The following is a 16,071-nucleotide window of genomic DNA, read 5'->3' as shown; positions in this document are numbered from 1 at the left end:
AACAGGGTTATTCTGAAATGTTCCCAACATGGGCACTGTTTAGTCCCAAGCATTACATATCTAATAAGTTAACACGTAAAAACATGATAGTCTCACATTAAAATCTAAAATTCATCTACAAAATTCATAAGAAATACACAATATGATTTAAAATTATAATTGATGGTATTTATATTGGCATATAGAGATGAAACCAGTGATAAAGCTTACAACAAAGAGATTACATAATTTTTCCCCAATGGTTGGGGGATCGCTGCTGTAGCTCATCATTAAAAAAAAATTGGCATATAAAATTTTCTGGTGTATTATTTACACTGTCTCACCTGAACATTTCTTGTATCAGCAATTTGAATGTTTGCAGGCAACCAGTTATTCTCTTGATGGCCAGTTAAATTCCACACCAATTCCTCTTTCCCGTTCCTTGCAATATATACATTTAATTCCATTGTTTTAGCTACCCCAAACATATGATACCAAAAACTTAGACATTGGTGACCTCCAGAATTGCAGATAGGACTGAGGAGGCGTGCTTTTTGTCCAACAGTGGGGGATCGTCCATCAATGTATATGTAGAAACCATCTATAGATTAAAATAAATAAATGCATTCATAGATATAAATTAGCTATGGTCATGCTGTTATCAGTTGTATGAATGGCAATATGTATGCAACAAAGATCAGAGAACTCAAAAGGATGTACATGTATTCTTTCAAAGTAAAGCCAAAGCCAGATCAAATTCATTTGATCTGTATGTATATATATATATATATATATATATATTAACCAATAACTTTAACTGTATATGTATTACCCATAGTTGATTTAATCTGCATGAGGTTTTACTAAAAACCAAAAAAAAAAAAAAAAAGAAGAAACAAAGCCCAGTTTTTGGAAATAGACATACGTCCGGTTGTATGATCGAATGAAGGCCCACTGCCAGTGCTAGGTGTTGATCCTGTGTGACGAATCCAGTCAAAATCATCGAGAGGAGACTGAGTCCATGAACAGAAATCAGCATCAAAATTACAAGACCAGTAACAGATTGGAACAGGTGTTGGTGGTGTTGGTGGTGGTGTTGTTGTTGATGTTTCTGTTGCAGTTACATGATAAAATAAATAAATATTAGAAGTCCTTCGTCACAAACATTTAAGAAACTGCAACATCTATGGCATATTTCCATTAATGCTACTCTGTAGCGTACAACATACTCTACGTACATATTTTTTTTAGGCGCACAACTGTTTTTTTTTACTCCAAATGCATTAAAGTCAAAGGGCATTTATTCTCACCCCTAAACTTTATTCTATTGCACATGGCTTTTTTTTATGTGCAACTTTTTTCTCACCAAATACCGTAAAGCCAGCGTTTTTTCTTGGTGAATTTTTTAGTTGCAGTGAATTTTTAACGCAGTTTCGCCCACAGATACTGGTAGGGAGCAGGCTTGGGTTGGCAAGGCCCATGAGGGCCGGGACCCACTAGGTTTTTTTCTGGTGTCCTCCCAGCCCAGTCTACAATGTGTAGAACATAGTTCAGTGAATACTCCAAAGTGCCCTCTTCTGCCTTAGACTAAGACAGGAGAGGGCACTTTGGAGTAATCACTGAACTGTATTTTGATGTGGGACACAAGGTATCTGAAGTGAGGAGCATACACTGGAAATTGCACTAATTAATATTTGTAAAAATGTGTAGAACATGCATTCAGAAACAACTTAATAATGTTGGTTGAACACAAAAAAGCACAACACCAGTACAATATTAATATTATTTTAAATTTTGTACATGGCTTAAAAATGCATACATTTTTATAACATAGAGATGAAGAAACACACATAAACTACACATGCTTGGGTAGTGGTTGTAGCTGTCGGTGTGATTGTCTCTTTAAGAAAAAGAAAAAAGAGAAGACTGAGCAAATATTCTAGTACAAGTGATTAAGTGAATGTATTGACATGTTACATTTTTATAAATATATATGAAATATTAAACTTTGTTTGCCCTAAATTTCCCCATGCCTTAAAGCATGCAGTATCTCTTGTATTGACATGAAGTGGTAGTTATTATGGAAGTATTATTAATGGTGGCCAACACAGTTGAATCAGTCAAAAAGGAGATTAGTCAAAGTTTATAAAGAACAGGAAATGATTTATAGAATATGTAAACAGGTTTGCTGAAAACCCCTAGTAGCCCTGCATGGAGCAAGTCAGGCAGCTTAGGCAAGACTAATATTGCACATTAAACCATTAACACCTTCCTAGAAGCTAAAGGAAAAGAAAATTTACAAGAATATTCAAATCTTACTATTTCAATCAGACAAATTCAAGGGAACATAAGAAATTAAGTTGTAGTGGCCCTTTTAGTAATAATTGGTTAAAGGAACCACACAATCACTGATAATAAAGTGGACATTAGTATCTAGCCTTTAATGCAAGGGGGAGCCTTTAATGCAAGGGGGTTTTCTTTCAGCAGTTTGTAGTGCTGTTCTGCATGCTCTTTTAGCTGTACATCATATCCATACTACATACTTACCGCAAACTGTATCCTTCCTCCAGTCACCCAAATTAACTCCAGCACTTTCACACGCAGCTGCATAAGCCTCCAATGTACTGCAGTAATATTCATTGCTTCCACTAGTAGCGCAATGGTCATACACACAGCTCTCAAAGTAATGGTGAGGGGGAATGTGTGCATGGCATTGTGCAAAGGGGCCATTAACCTGTTGTAAGACACCACACTTTGCTTCAGCCTCTTGCTGTATTGGAGGAGGACATTCTGGCAGTGTAGGAGGAATTGGATCACATCTAAAATAAAGTGTAAAAACACGAATTGTGTCCTTATTTGTCTTAGCTTTGTCTAGAAAATCAAACACCATGACATGCTAATGATAAAATATCACAAAAAGCTAAATAATGACAGAAAACAGCTTTGATTTACCATTAATTAATCTGAAACCCCACACATATAGAGAATTCTTTATTCATTTTTAAAAGTGTGAGTCTGAGCCTTTGAACAGAAAAGGACTTGAACAGAAAACCACACATTCATTAAGAGCTTATCACTTGGCATAGGGAATTCATAATACAAAGCTTATTGGGCATATAATAACAACAACCACCATTAATAAAAGGACTAAAGCCTCATATGGTTGTTAGAGAATAACACAATATACAATGTGATGTTCAAACTCTTGTACACTTAAAATATTATGTACAGTATATTGACCAGCTAGGCATCTCAGACCACTAAAATCACACTCTAACCCATAAAATCAAGGTGACATAAATTAGAGGGGCCCCTTCACAACGTGAATTACACAATACAATATTGCAAAATCTCTATATACATACAGTGGGGAGAAAATGGATTAATGCAAAAAAAGGGCATAGTATCTCAATTTAGAGTGCATATAAGTCCAGTCCATGGACCATAAATTCATTGTCCCAAAAGTGGGCATCTTAGTAAGGACTCATGTGACAATGACACAGGTGCAAGAGCTGGAGAACTAAAGGGTAAAGAAATTGTAGTTGCGCTTGTGGTATAGGTGGTGCAAGGTGCAGATGCAGTGCTGTGTGGTGCAAGGGATGCCTGTACTTAATGCTTTCCATAGGCTGCTCAAGGTGCAAATAAGGTCCAAAATTTAAAAATACTTACATCCAGTCATCATCAGGGACTCTCCAGCTGTTTCCAAAATCATTAACATCTGATACAATAGTTCCATTGGGTGTCATAAAGTCATCTAGTGGGTTCCCATTGTATGTGCCACACAGACCACACAACATGTCTTTGAAAGTTTCCTTTACACTAACAAGTAGCTCATGATCACCATTAAACTGAACTTGTAGGCCAAAATCTGTAGTAACAGTCACATACGGGCTGTTGTGGCTAATAATTATTCCTGAATCATTAATAGGAAGTTTCTTTGATACATTGTTGACCTGATTAAAACAGGGAAAAAACATTGTTAAAAAATGTATACATTTGCAATAACCTGCTGTAAGAACTAAGGGCAGATATACTAATGCACGAATGCTCGGAGCATTCATTCAAACGCTCTGAGCGTATTTCTGCCGACTTTTTTTGATGCTTGCGTGACTTTTTGTACACTTGCACAACTTTTTCATACACTTGCACGAAAAAATCAGAAAGGTTTTCCCGCTGTTTACAATCGTTCGGTACAAAAATTCGGAAAAGTCGGATCGCCAATATGATATTATAATATGACTAATACGATTTTTTCGTAAGCATTTTCGTGATATTTGCGATCTTCAGAAATTTTCGTATCCAATCCGAATTTTTCCCATTTGGGATTCGAACTCGTGATTTGATAAATCTGCCCCCTAGTGTATACATATTCATCATCCAAATTTGTCACCAATCCTAGCCAGAAGAACCATATTGGATTCATTTACTAAGCTGCAGCATAAACTAAGAGGTTAAATTAATGAATTCAGCTCTGGGGTTCTAGGTTCGATCCCAGATAGGGAACTGTTTGCAATGAATTTGTATGATCTCCAAACACGTGGGTTTCTTTGAACACTTCAAAAATATACAGCAAGGTAATTTGGCTCCTGATAAAAATGACCTTAGTATGTGTAATAGGGTCCTTAGACTTAAAGCTCCACTGTGGCTGAGAGGAATTATTTATAATTTTTAAATTTAAAAAGCATTGCAGAATAAGACAGCAGTATATAAGTAAAGGGTAATACTGTATATCGATAAAATTCAGGAACAAATGCATCGACCAATAATATCTAAACAATAATAAGTATTATCACTTACATAAACAAAGTTGTCCTTTGCTAATAAGATGTGCAATCCATTCACAGTGAGGGCCACAGAGTTAATGGCAGTCCAGCTTGGGCTTCCACGGTGTTCATTTCTTGTTGTAATAATAAAGTTGTTTGATGTGTTTGCACATGTCTCAGTAACAGTATAGTTACAGGATCCTTGGAAGTGATGGAGAGTTCCATCAAAGGTAGAGTAGTGAGGGTCTCCATATATGTGGCAAATTGCAATACTTGCTGGGTAACACCCTAATAAACCATTTTGAACTTTACATATTTCATCTTTGGCACATGATGTTTCAATGCAAACCATGTTGTTATTTCCTTGACATTCACACCTTCTCTCACAGTCTTCTTGTAGGAATGAATCCCCTTTCTAGTATAAATGAAAAATACCAAATTGGTTATTTAACTTAAGACTACAAATAACTGCAGATACCTGAAAAAAAATAAAAACCATAGAAATGAAAAGTATAATAGCAAGTATAGTCTCAGATAGTAGTCACTCACATTATAGTACTTGTCATCATACAAGCAGCCACAGTTGGATGCATCAACACAGATGTCCCCGCTCATGACAAATCCTTGATCACATTCACAGCCTTCCATGCAGGGTTTGTTGCATTTCTCTGGAGCATAAGGGTCAAGACATGTAGCAGGACATGCAGTCATACAGCCATTATAGTGGCTATTGGGTGGGCAGGGGGGTAATCCTAAATAAGACAATAAATCGAAAACTTAATATTGTTGTAAGACTAATATTAATATTGTAGCTAAGACTCCACCAGCGACTTTGCTTTATATACATTGGTTTTACGTTAAACATACCACAGGAAGTAATGTTTCTCCAGCCATGAATAGTAATTCCTTCCCGCTGGCAGGCATCTGCATATGCTTCAAGTGCACTACATAAAACATTCTTGTCTCCATTCAGGGCGCAAAGATCAAATACACAGCTTTCAAAGAAGATAGCGGGATCAACCACAGCATGACATATACTGAAGGGGCTGCCTTTACTTGTTAACAACCCACAGTGGGTTTCACTTTCGTACAGCTGTTCTTTCTCTGGTGGACAGACAGGAAGAGGAGGAACTGTAGGACCACTAGGGCAGAATGGATCTTCTTCATCATATACCAACCAACTATTTCCTAGTTGATTAGAGTTCTGAGCTTGCTGTCCATTTGGCATCAGGTATTCATCTTGTATCTGGCCATTAAAGTTGCCACACATTCCACATAGTTGGCTGGAATATGTATCTGGGATTTTCACTTCCACCGAATGATCTGTGTCATACGACACCGAGAGTTTAAAGTCTGTCTCTAGAACAATGTATCTTCCACTTTTAGTTACTGATACAGAACCACCCTTCAAGGATGCCGGAAGTGTATTCCATACTCCATCAACCTTGAATATAGCATACAAAGTATATTGTATTATTTGTCATAAAATGAAACACATATTAGTATGTGTACCAATATACACTAACGTTGCTGCTAAAAGTAATATCTGTTTATATTTTCTGCTCTGTTCCTTCTGACTAATCTAGCTCTTTGACCTTCTAGTGAATTAACATACCTGAAGGAGAAATTACTTTTTGCTACAAAATATATAAAATACAAATTAGAAATATTCCTTACCAAAACACGTGATGTTTCTTTCCTTATGATTTGTATGTTGTAACCATAGACTTCAACAAAAACCTTTTGCACGTATGTTACTGAAGGATTTCCTCGATGCTCGTTCTTTGCATAAACATTAAAATATGGCAGATTCGATGAATTGGAACAAAGCTTTGAGAGTGTATAGGTGCAAAGACCCATAAAATGGTGCACCCGTCCGTCAAAGCTGTTGTAGTGAGGATCATTATTGACCCTGCAGATGCCATATTTATAATAAAGGCAGTCAGAAACATTATTTATTGTAGCGCAATATTGGTTACTGTTACAAGTTGCAGAATTACAGATTAAAGCACTTCCTGCTGAGGGGCATCTGCATTTTGTGGAGCAAGTATCATCAGTCCAGAATTCAGAGCCTACTGGATAGTAATTATTTCCATCCCAACAACCACACTGGAGGCTTGGAACACACTTCTTGTTGTATAGGACATATCCTGGGTCACAGAAACATCCCTCAACACAGGGGAGATTACAGCTGGATGGTGCTCCTGGATTGACACAAGTGGCTGGACATGCTGTGCTGCAGATCTCATAATGACTGTTGGGAAGGCAATCGATTGCTATAATCACAAAAAATATTATGCAAATTAATAATGCTGTATACTTTAAGTGGGAAAATATCAAATCAAGCCATATTTTCTTCTACCTATGAGTATTCCATCTCTAGCTCGATATATAATAAAACCACTACCTGTGACCCCAAAATAATTGGTCAATATGTGTAGGTACAACTTTATTTTCTAAACACTTATTTTGTTAGTACATAAACAGTTGGCTACTTGGCTGGAATATTTCATTTTAAAGTAATCTTCTAAGGCCTGAAAAATATAGAATCTGTAATGTGTGGGAGGAAATTGACAAAGTAATGTACCCCAAATATATTCTTTTTCTATGAATCCTCTTTAAAATGCTGAGTGTTTTCCAGTCTAAGGAAGGTAAACAGAATTCAAATTGTCCTTCTATTTTATATTAGTACATGATGCTTTACTTACGACAGAAAGTGTCGTTCCTCCATGGCTGTATGGTGACTCCCTGCGACTGGCAGGCCACTGCATAGGACTGAAGACTGTCACATAGGGCGGCCGCATCCAGATTTAATGCACACAAATCGTATACACAGCTATTAAAGTAACCTTCAGGATCTATCACATTGTGACAATCTTTAAATGGCCCGTTTGGATTAGTGATCATTCCGCAGAAGTTGTTACTTTCAATAACAAGCTTTTCATCATCGGTACAGTCTGGGATAACTTCTACTGCTGGGGGACAACTGTTAAGTTTGAAAAAGATTTTTGTTATTTGTATAGGGGAGAAATGTATAAATCTAAAATATATACTTGTTATGTTAGAGCAGCCAGTGAGATATTTTTCTACGATATATATTATTGGTTTGAAAAACACTTTTGATTCCTCATGCTAGTATTATTTAACAATAACTAAGGGGTTACTTTACTATGACCAGAGACAGAGGATTAAAGAGATACTGACACCAGAAATTGTCCTGGCTTCAGCTTCAAACCCAGTGGGTGAGCTGTAGCCTATAGGATAAACCCATGCAAATGGGATTTTTTTAAGAGTTTGGAATTCATTCCCAGAATTCCTTTTGTTTGACACCAGAAATGAAACCTTTTTTACATCTGTCATAACATTGTCTTTGCATGCTATTTATAATTTTGCCATAAAAGTATTTGTCCAAGCTTTTACATTACCTATCTGATCCCCCATGTTCCTCTATGAGAGGGCTGCCATATTTGTGCAGCAGGAGGCCATTAGCATTAGAAGCTATAACTGACAGGCTGAGAAGGGACAGTCAGGTTGGCAAAACAGTCAGATTTTGGGATTTCAAGTAACAATTACTTACAAAAGCAAACCTATCAGCAAAAAATGATCAACACGACCTATAGGCAACTTTTTATGTAGATTCATATTTTAAAAAGTTGTTTTTTTTGTGTCAGTATCACTTTAAGGAGGGCAAAAGTAAACCCCTTAGTGCTCATTCAGAGACCACTTCTGTCTGGAGTGTGGCTATGCTCGAAACCTGGCGTGTGGGGCAGAGTGCAGATTAACAAAACTATTCATCCTTGTTTGGGATTTAATAAAACAATGAAGTGTTGTGCTAAATTTTAACACTACATACAACAGAAATGGATTTGACTCTCTAAGCAGGCAAATCAGTTCTGATGAACTGGCATATTTTAGGCCTCATGCTCATGATCGCCTGTTCCTGCGGTGGAACGCAGAGGAACGACCCTGAAGAGGAAAACAGGGTGAAAAGCCCTTCTCTATGAGCCCAAAAAGGCAAAAAGTCCCAGCCCGGGGTAAAAGGTAGGCGATTAAAGTCACCTGGGGGTGCCTAACATTTTGGCACTCCCAAGTGACTTTGCCTTTCCTTCTCCTTTAAGTCTGTGCAGCTCTATAATCCTTAGGTTGACTAACCTTGTGTCATTTTCCACCTGCCAGCTGTTACCAAGGTCAACTGGATCTTGCTCGAGTTGTCCACTTGGGTTTAAAAAGTCATCAGTTACATTGCCATTGAAGTTTCCACACAGACCACAAACTTGATCAGAGTAGGTATCAAACAGCTTCACTTCCACTCTGTGATTTCCATCAAATAACACTCTCAGGCCAAAGTTTGTAGTGACCATTACATGATGTCCACTGTAAGAGATTTTAACTTCTGGGGGAAGTTCCTCTGGAAGGATCACAGGCTGTCCATTTACCTGTAATGACAAGTAAACGAAAACAAAGGGAATTATATGATGTTTACGTGATTAAATCTACAGGTCAGGTCAGAAAGACAAAATGCCTTGTTTCTGTTGAAATAAAATAGATGCAAGTTTGCTCACAGACAGAATTCCACTAGTAGAAATCATTTTCTCACTTTGTGATTAGTGATGGGCGAAATGTTTCGGCAGGCATGGATTTGCGGTAAATTTCCGCGTTTTGCCATTGGCGGATTCTTTCGCGAAAGGGATGACAAAAATTTCCGCAGAAAAATTGACGCCCACGAAAAGAATTGTCACCCAAATCAAAAGAATTGTTGCACGTCAAAAGAATCGTCGCCCACGTCAAAAGAATTGTTGTGTGTCAAAAGAGTTGTCGCGGGCAACAATTTTTTCACGCACAACATTTTAGTTGTTTTGCGAATCTTTTAAAAGATTCACAAATTTTTCGGCTAAGCAAAACAGGACAGATTCGCTCATCACTATTCTTGATGCCACAGTTTTACATTTTCTTTCTCCTTTGTATCTCACCTTAACTTCTTGGTTCTGATCCAGGGTGATCCTATATCCATACACATCGACATTCACATATTTCACAGAGGACACACGAGTGCTTCCTCCCCAATATTGATTTTTTGCTTCCACATTGAAGTCTATCAGGTTTTTGTCAAATTTGCAGAGCTTAGAGAGTGTGTAGGTACATATCCCCATAAAATCAAAGACCCTGTTATCAAAGGTGTAATAATGGGGGTCTCCTGACACCACACAGGATCCTACAGATAACAAAAATGGTTATTAAAGTAAACAAGATTTAGCTCTTAGTCAACAACTTTAGTTTTCTTTTGTAAAATTTGTCATTTTGACTTCAATTTCAAGAAAATCATTTTGAGAGAAGAGAGCCTCTCTATATTTCATAAATCTCAAAAGGCTCAAATCAATTGATTTGTAAGGGCAACTAAAATAATATTTAAGCTTGCTATGTACACAAGCATTCACAGATAAGGGTTGATTCACTAAAGTGCGATAAGCGTTATCACATGCTTTTTTGCGTTAAAATTGACACAAAAAAATGCTCGATTCGCTAAAGTATTATTGCATGTGTTAAGTTGCATATCGCTTGCATTAAATAGGGCATAAGCGAATGCGTTAATTTTAACACATTGCGTTAATTCTCGCACAGAAATAATACTAACGCATGATTCACAAACACTTAGATGCGCTAAATATCTCATTATTCTATGTGAAAATTAACACCTACTTGTTGCAGGCGGTAATTATAGAAAAGTACAGTTCCTGAGCTTTTGGCAATAAAATATGGACTTTGCAGTGGGATTTATTCAAGTATGTGTTGGCCCTAGAGTGATGCAGCCGCCAGTTTGCAGGGAAATGGTCATTTTCAGAACAGTAGTTTTACAAAAGTAATGGCATGTATGGCTAATATATGGCTAATATAGCATTTTGTCGAATGCGGTGACATTTTGTGTACGTTGCGTCAAATACCGCACGAAAATAGTCTTCGTGACTTAAATAACGCAGACAGCATTGCGTCTAAATTAACGCAAATATCCTTTTAGTGAATCATGAGATAAGACGCAAAAAATAAGACGCAATAAAATTTTTAACGCTTGCTATAAATGCGCTCGTTTTATTACACCTTAGTGAATCAACCATATCATTTGTTAAAATCCTATGACGGTATCAGCAATTTGCAATTTGAATATCTTTCATAATAGGACTGCACATATTAAATGCAATTTTATACAACACCACCACATCAATCTTTTTATTTGATCTGGCACTGTGTCTGTAATATTGAATGCACAGAAGACAACATACTACATAGAGATAAGTGTAGTATCACACATTAAAGGGGTAGTTCACCTTTAGTATGTTATGGAATGGCCAGTTCTTAGAAACCTTTCACTTGGTCTTTATTTTTTATTTTGTATAGTTTTCAAGTTATTTGCTTTCTTCTTCTGACTCTTTTCAGCTTTCAAATGGGGGTTACTGACCCCAGCAGTCAAAAGTGTTATTGTTACTTTTTATTGTTTGAACAAAAAACAAATAATTCAATAACCAAAAATAATAAAAATGAAGACCAATTGCAAATCGCCTCAGAACATCGCTCTCTACATCATACTTAAAGTTAATTTTATTATGAACAACCCCATTAAGGTCACTGGTTGCAGATTTGTGTGTTTTAAAATGCCCCACTCAGTGCAGTTGTGCCTAAATGATCTTGCACCTAGAATTTACACTTTTTCTGACTTTTTACGTAAATGAGGTGCTATGCATTAGGCGCAAGGCACAGTACATAGCAGTACAAATGTGTCCTGCAGTTCACACCTGACATTGAAAATCCTTTTGCTTATTGTACCCTATGCATGATTCATGAACATCTGTAAATAGAGGTGTGTAAAAGTATAAGCCTGCGGCTCACCAGGAGCAACTTTGAAAAAGCAGTTTCTAAACTGTGGAAATTACTTTATCGTGTTTATTGCAACCATTGATTTTGTACTGTAGCACTTATGTACAGCAGGTAAGTAGCAGCCCAGCCCAAAGCACAGCGAGTGTATGCAAGTCTGCTAGAAAAAGCCAGGCGAAGGCTAACCAAGATTAGAAAGCTATAATGCTAAGGAGAGTAAATTCAGAAGCTGCTGTAAATTTGCACCACTACAGTAACTACTTGGCCTAAAGTTAAATACTTCTCTCCTAATTCTTTGACAAACTCACTCCTAAGTCATTCTGATAAATGGTTAACATATTTGATTGTCAAAAGGCATGCATTACATCTACTGATTATATATCTGGTACAGGTATGGGACCCGTTATCCAGAAAGCTCGGGACCTGGGGTTTTCCGGATAAGGGATCTTTCCATAATTTGGATCTCCTTAAGTCTAGTAAAAATCATTTAAATATTGAATAAACCCAAAGGGATTGTTTTGCCACCAATAAGGATTAATTATATCTTAGTTGGGATCAAGTACAAGGTACTGTTTTATAATTACAAAGAAAAGGAAATCATTTTAAAAACAAGAATTATTTGTTTTTAATGGAGTCTATGGGAGATGGCCTTTCTGTAATTCGAAACTTTCTGGATAGCTGGTTTCCGGATAAGGGATCCTATACCTGTACAGGTGTTTACACAAACGAATGTAGTTTCATGGTTTGTGATTTCCTGCACTACTTCTCCTGAGTTCTAGTCATAGACAGTGTCAGATTGGGGAGTCCATGGACCACTTCAGGGGATCTTGGGTACCTGTGTGCCCTGTAACGTTTGCTTCCTCTTTATGCCAAATCTGGCATTGGGGGTACTGGTAGGGAGCAGGCTTGGGTTGGCAGGGCCCACAGGTACTGGTAGGGAGCAGGCTTGGGTTGGCAGTGCCCACAGGTACTGGTCGGGAGCGGGTTGGGTTGGCAGTGCCCACAGGTACTGGTAGGGAGCAGGCTTGGGTTGGCAATGCCCACAGGTACTGGTCGGGAGCGGGCTTGGGTTGGCAGTGCCCACAGGTACTGGTAGGGAGCAGGCTTGGGTTGGCAGTGCCCACAGATACTGGTCGGGAGCGGGCTTGGGTTGGCAGGGCCCACAAGGGCCGAGACCCACTAGGTTTTTTCTTGGTGTTGTGCCAGCCCAGTGCGACCCTGGTCATAGACTCAGGTTAATCTAAATAATGTCATATGAAAAGTTGAAAATATAAACTCAGAATGTTCAATGATGATCTGTCTCATTCTTATTCGGTTTAATTTACCTGAAGATATTGGTGGTTTCACTGTAGTTGTGGTAGTGGTGGTAGGAATAGTGGTGGTAGTAGTAGTGGTGGTAGGAGTAGTGGTGGTAGGAGTAGTGGTGGTAGAACCTTTGAGAAAAAAATGATAACAAAAAATTTAAATTAGAAGCCGATTGTTTGTGGTATGGTTTATAATTAATAACTCTGGCAGAAGTACTTGAATTCAAGTGTATAACTGATTTATTGTTGATATTTAATTGTAGTATTACTATAAAATGAATCAATAAAATGAAGAAAGGTGAGAGAGAATACTCCAGAGACCAGCCTTGTGTCAGCTAAGGAGAGACCTTTCCTCATTAGCCACTATTTCTGTAATAGATAGAATAATTCACAGTAGCAGATAAAAGGGCTCAATTCTGTAGACCTCAAACAGAAGTGCAAGAGCACTAAAGCTCTCCAAAAGCTCACCATTTAGCACTCATTAAAGAGTCTGGGGTCTGGCTTCATGGCAGATCTCACACGAGGTGCAAATTGCAGCACTGTCAGGATCAAGGAAGCCCTCCCTGTCCTACTGCCTGCATTAGGGTACAGGCCTGTACCTGCACACTCTCCCTAGCTTGTAACTCTAAATGATGTGCAAGTTAGGAGATGGGTAGGGGTTGTGAGTGGGGTGCGGTTACATGTCTTCCCATGCCCGCCCTTACTGAATATAGTCATCTTCTCAGGGTCCCTGGCAACTAGAGATTATAGATAGATAGATAGATAGAACAACAGCTAGAAGGACATCCCCGGTTTATGTAGTTTGGTTCCCTCAAATGGGAGCCCCACACTTCATGCACTAATATTGTTCCCCTATTTTTTCACAAATGTTTTTCAAGCTAAAATCAGAATAATAACTGACTTACCTGAGCAAAATCCAGGAGAAATGAAAATATCATCCACAGCAACATCACTGCGGAAGTCATTTCCTCTTACACCTTCCAGGATAATCTGTGAAGAAAAAAAATTAAAGGAGAAGGAAAGGTAAAAACTAAGTAAGCTTTATCAGAAATATTTACATACACACTCACAAAAACACTACACTAAGTCCTCTATCAAAAGATACAGGATTTTTTGTCTTCTTTTGTATACACATGTACTTTGGTATCAGAAAAATCCTTCATTCGTGGGGCCAGAGTCTGCCCAGCTCTCTCCCTTTTCCTGCTCCCCCCTCCCCTAAGAATTCATAATACTCACTCCCCCCACCCTTAGGAATGTGTAATCTGAGCTACAACGGCTAGAGCAGGAAGCTACTTAAAATTGCAGCTGCTGTCTTTAACAAACAGAGGGAGTTTCTAGGGCTCTTTACTCAGGTATGGTACAGCTTTCTGCAGAATAAATATAGCATTCTAGGTGGCACTAATGTCACTAATCTATTGGCAGCAAAATGCCAAAATGACTTTCCTTGACCTTTAAGGGTTACTTGTACATAGAATTACGCTGCCCCAAACCATTGTCCAGTGGCTCAAAAACAACACTGGAAGGCTGGAAAGTGGCTTTAAACTATATAATTCCTAATGCAAAAAATTGTTTAGTTACTTGGTTCTCCAGGCTCCAGCTATTAATCCTTTAAATATGTAAATGTGGAGCTGCATTGCCTGCATAAATATGCCATATTGTGCCAGAAACAAAAATTTGGGTCTGCTCTTTGATCTTTGCTGTGCCTATATTTACATTATAAACACTGCACAGTTCAAGAGAGCTGACTGCAGTACCAACAGGGTTATTCTGAAATGTTCCCAACATGGGCACTGTTTAGCCTTCTACAGTACCATTTATTTACATGCCACCTTACTGCCCTATCAGCAGTCCCAAGCATTACATATCTAATGAATTAACATGTAAAAACATGATAGTATCACATTAAAATCTACAATTCATCTACAAAATTCATAGGAAATACACAATATGATTTCAAATTATGATTGATGGAATTTGTATTGGCATATAGAGATGAAACCAGTGGTAAAGCTTAAAACAAAGAGATTACATAATTAGCAATCATCTTTCCCCAATGGTTGGGGAATCGCTGCTGTAGCTCATCATTAAAAAAAATTGACATATAAAATTTTCTGGTGTATTATTTGCACTATACCTCACCTGGACATTTCTTGTATCAACAATTTGAATGTTTGCAGGCAACCAGTTATTCTCTTGATGGCCAGTTAAATTCCACACCAATTCCTCTTTCCCGTTCCTTACAATATATACATTTAATTCCATTGTTTTAGCTACCCCAAACATATGATACCAAAAACTTAGACATTGGTGACCTCCAGAATTGCAGATAGGACTGAGGAGGCGTGCTTTTTGTCCAGCAGTGGGGGATCGTCCATCAATGTATATGTAGAAACCATCTATAGATTAAAATAAATAAATAAATGCATTCATAGATATACATTAGCTATGGTGGTCGGTCATGCTGTTATCAGTTGTATGAAACACAACAGTTATGCAACTAAGATCAGAGAACTCAAAAGGATGTACATGTATTTTTCTTACCAAAGCCAAAGCCAGATCAAATTCATTTGATCTGTATAATAATATATATATTAACCAATAACTTTAACTCTATATGTGTTACCCATAGTTGATTTAATAAAACCAAAAAAGATAGGAAAAAGAATTAGTAAATAGACATACTTCCGGTTGTATGATCGAATGAAGGCCCACTGCCAGTGCTAGGTGTTGATCCTGTGTGACGAATCCAGTCAAAATCATCAAGAGAAGACTGAGACCATGTACAGAAATCAGCATCAAAATTACAAGACCAGGGACAGAGTGAACCAGGTGTTGGTGTTGTTGTTGGTGTTGTTGTTGTTGGTGGTGTTGTTGTTGATGTTTCTGCTGCAGTCACATGATAAAATAAATAAATATTAGAAGTTCTTTACAAACATTTAAGGCACTGCAACATCTATGGCATATTTCCATTAATGCTACTCTGTAGTGTACAACATACTCTACGTACATGTCTCACCCCTACCGCACAACTTTTTTTAAGCGCGTGTGACACGCAATTTTTTTTCACACCAAATGCCCTTGGTCAATAAGTCTTTTTTCTTAGCAAATTTTTTGGTTGCAGCAAATTTTTGATGCAGTTTTGCCAAAAAAAATTGCAGATG

At 37.7% G+C, this 16,071-nt stretch overlaps 1 protein-coding gene across 1 annotated transcript in view; it reads right to left on the bottom strand.

Annotated features, from left to right (window-relative positions):
- zan (uncharacterized LOC100497422) overlaps window positions 1–16,071 on the bottom strand; it is a 91,532-nt gene that overhangs the window by 59,094 nt on the left and 16,367 nt on the right. The window contains exons 16-30 of the mRNA XM_031902733.1: window positions 15,593–15,796; window positions 15,050–15,306; window positions 13,816–13,900; window positions 12,932–13,039; window positions 9,713–9,954; window positions 8,895–9,178; window positions 7,451–7,728; window positions 6,420–7,018; window positions 5,610–6,186; window positions 5,292–5,494; window positions 4,777–5,157; window positions 3,649–3,932; window positions 2,527–2,798; window positions 905–1,090; window positions 324–580 (exon numbers count right to left, since the gene is read on the bottom strand). Coding sequence (XP_031758593.1) covers window positions 324–580; window positions 905–1,090; window positions 2,527–2,798; window positions 3,649–3,932; window positions 4,777–5,157; window positions 5,292–5,494; window positions 5,610–6,186; window positions 6,420–7,018; window positions 7,451–7,728; window positions 8,895–9,178; window positions 9,713–9,954; window positions 12,932–13,039; window positions 13,816–13,900; window positions 15,050–15,306; window positions 15,593–15,796 — 4,217 coding nt within the window. The remainder of the gene's footprint in view (window positions 1–323; window positions 581–904; window positions 1,091–2,526; window positions 2,799–3,648; window positions 3,933–4,776; window positions 5,158–5,291; window positions 5,495–5,609; window positions 6,187–6,419; window positions 7,019–7,450; window positions 7,729–8,894; window positions 9,179–9,712; window positions 9,955–12,931; window positions 13,040–13,815; window positions 13,901–15,049; window positions 15,307–15,592; window positions 15,797–16,071) is intronic.

The sequence above is a fragment of the Xenopus tropicalis genome, chromosome 5, assembly GCF_000004195.4.
Source record: "Xenopus tropicalis strain Nigerian chromosome 5, UCB_Xtro_10.0, whole genome shotgun sequence".
Lineage (NCBI taxonomy): Eukaryota > Metazoa > Chordata > Amphibia > Anura > Pipidae > Xenopus > Xenopus tropicalis.
Note: the sequence above shows the minus strand (reverse complement) of the source record. Positions and strands in the feature narration are given on the sequence as shown.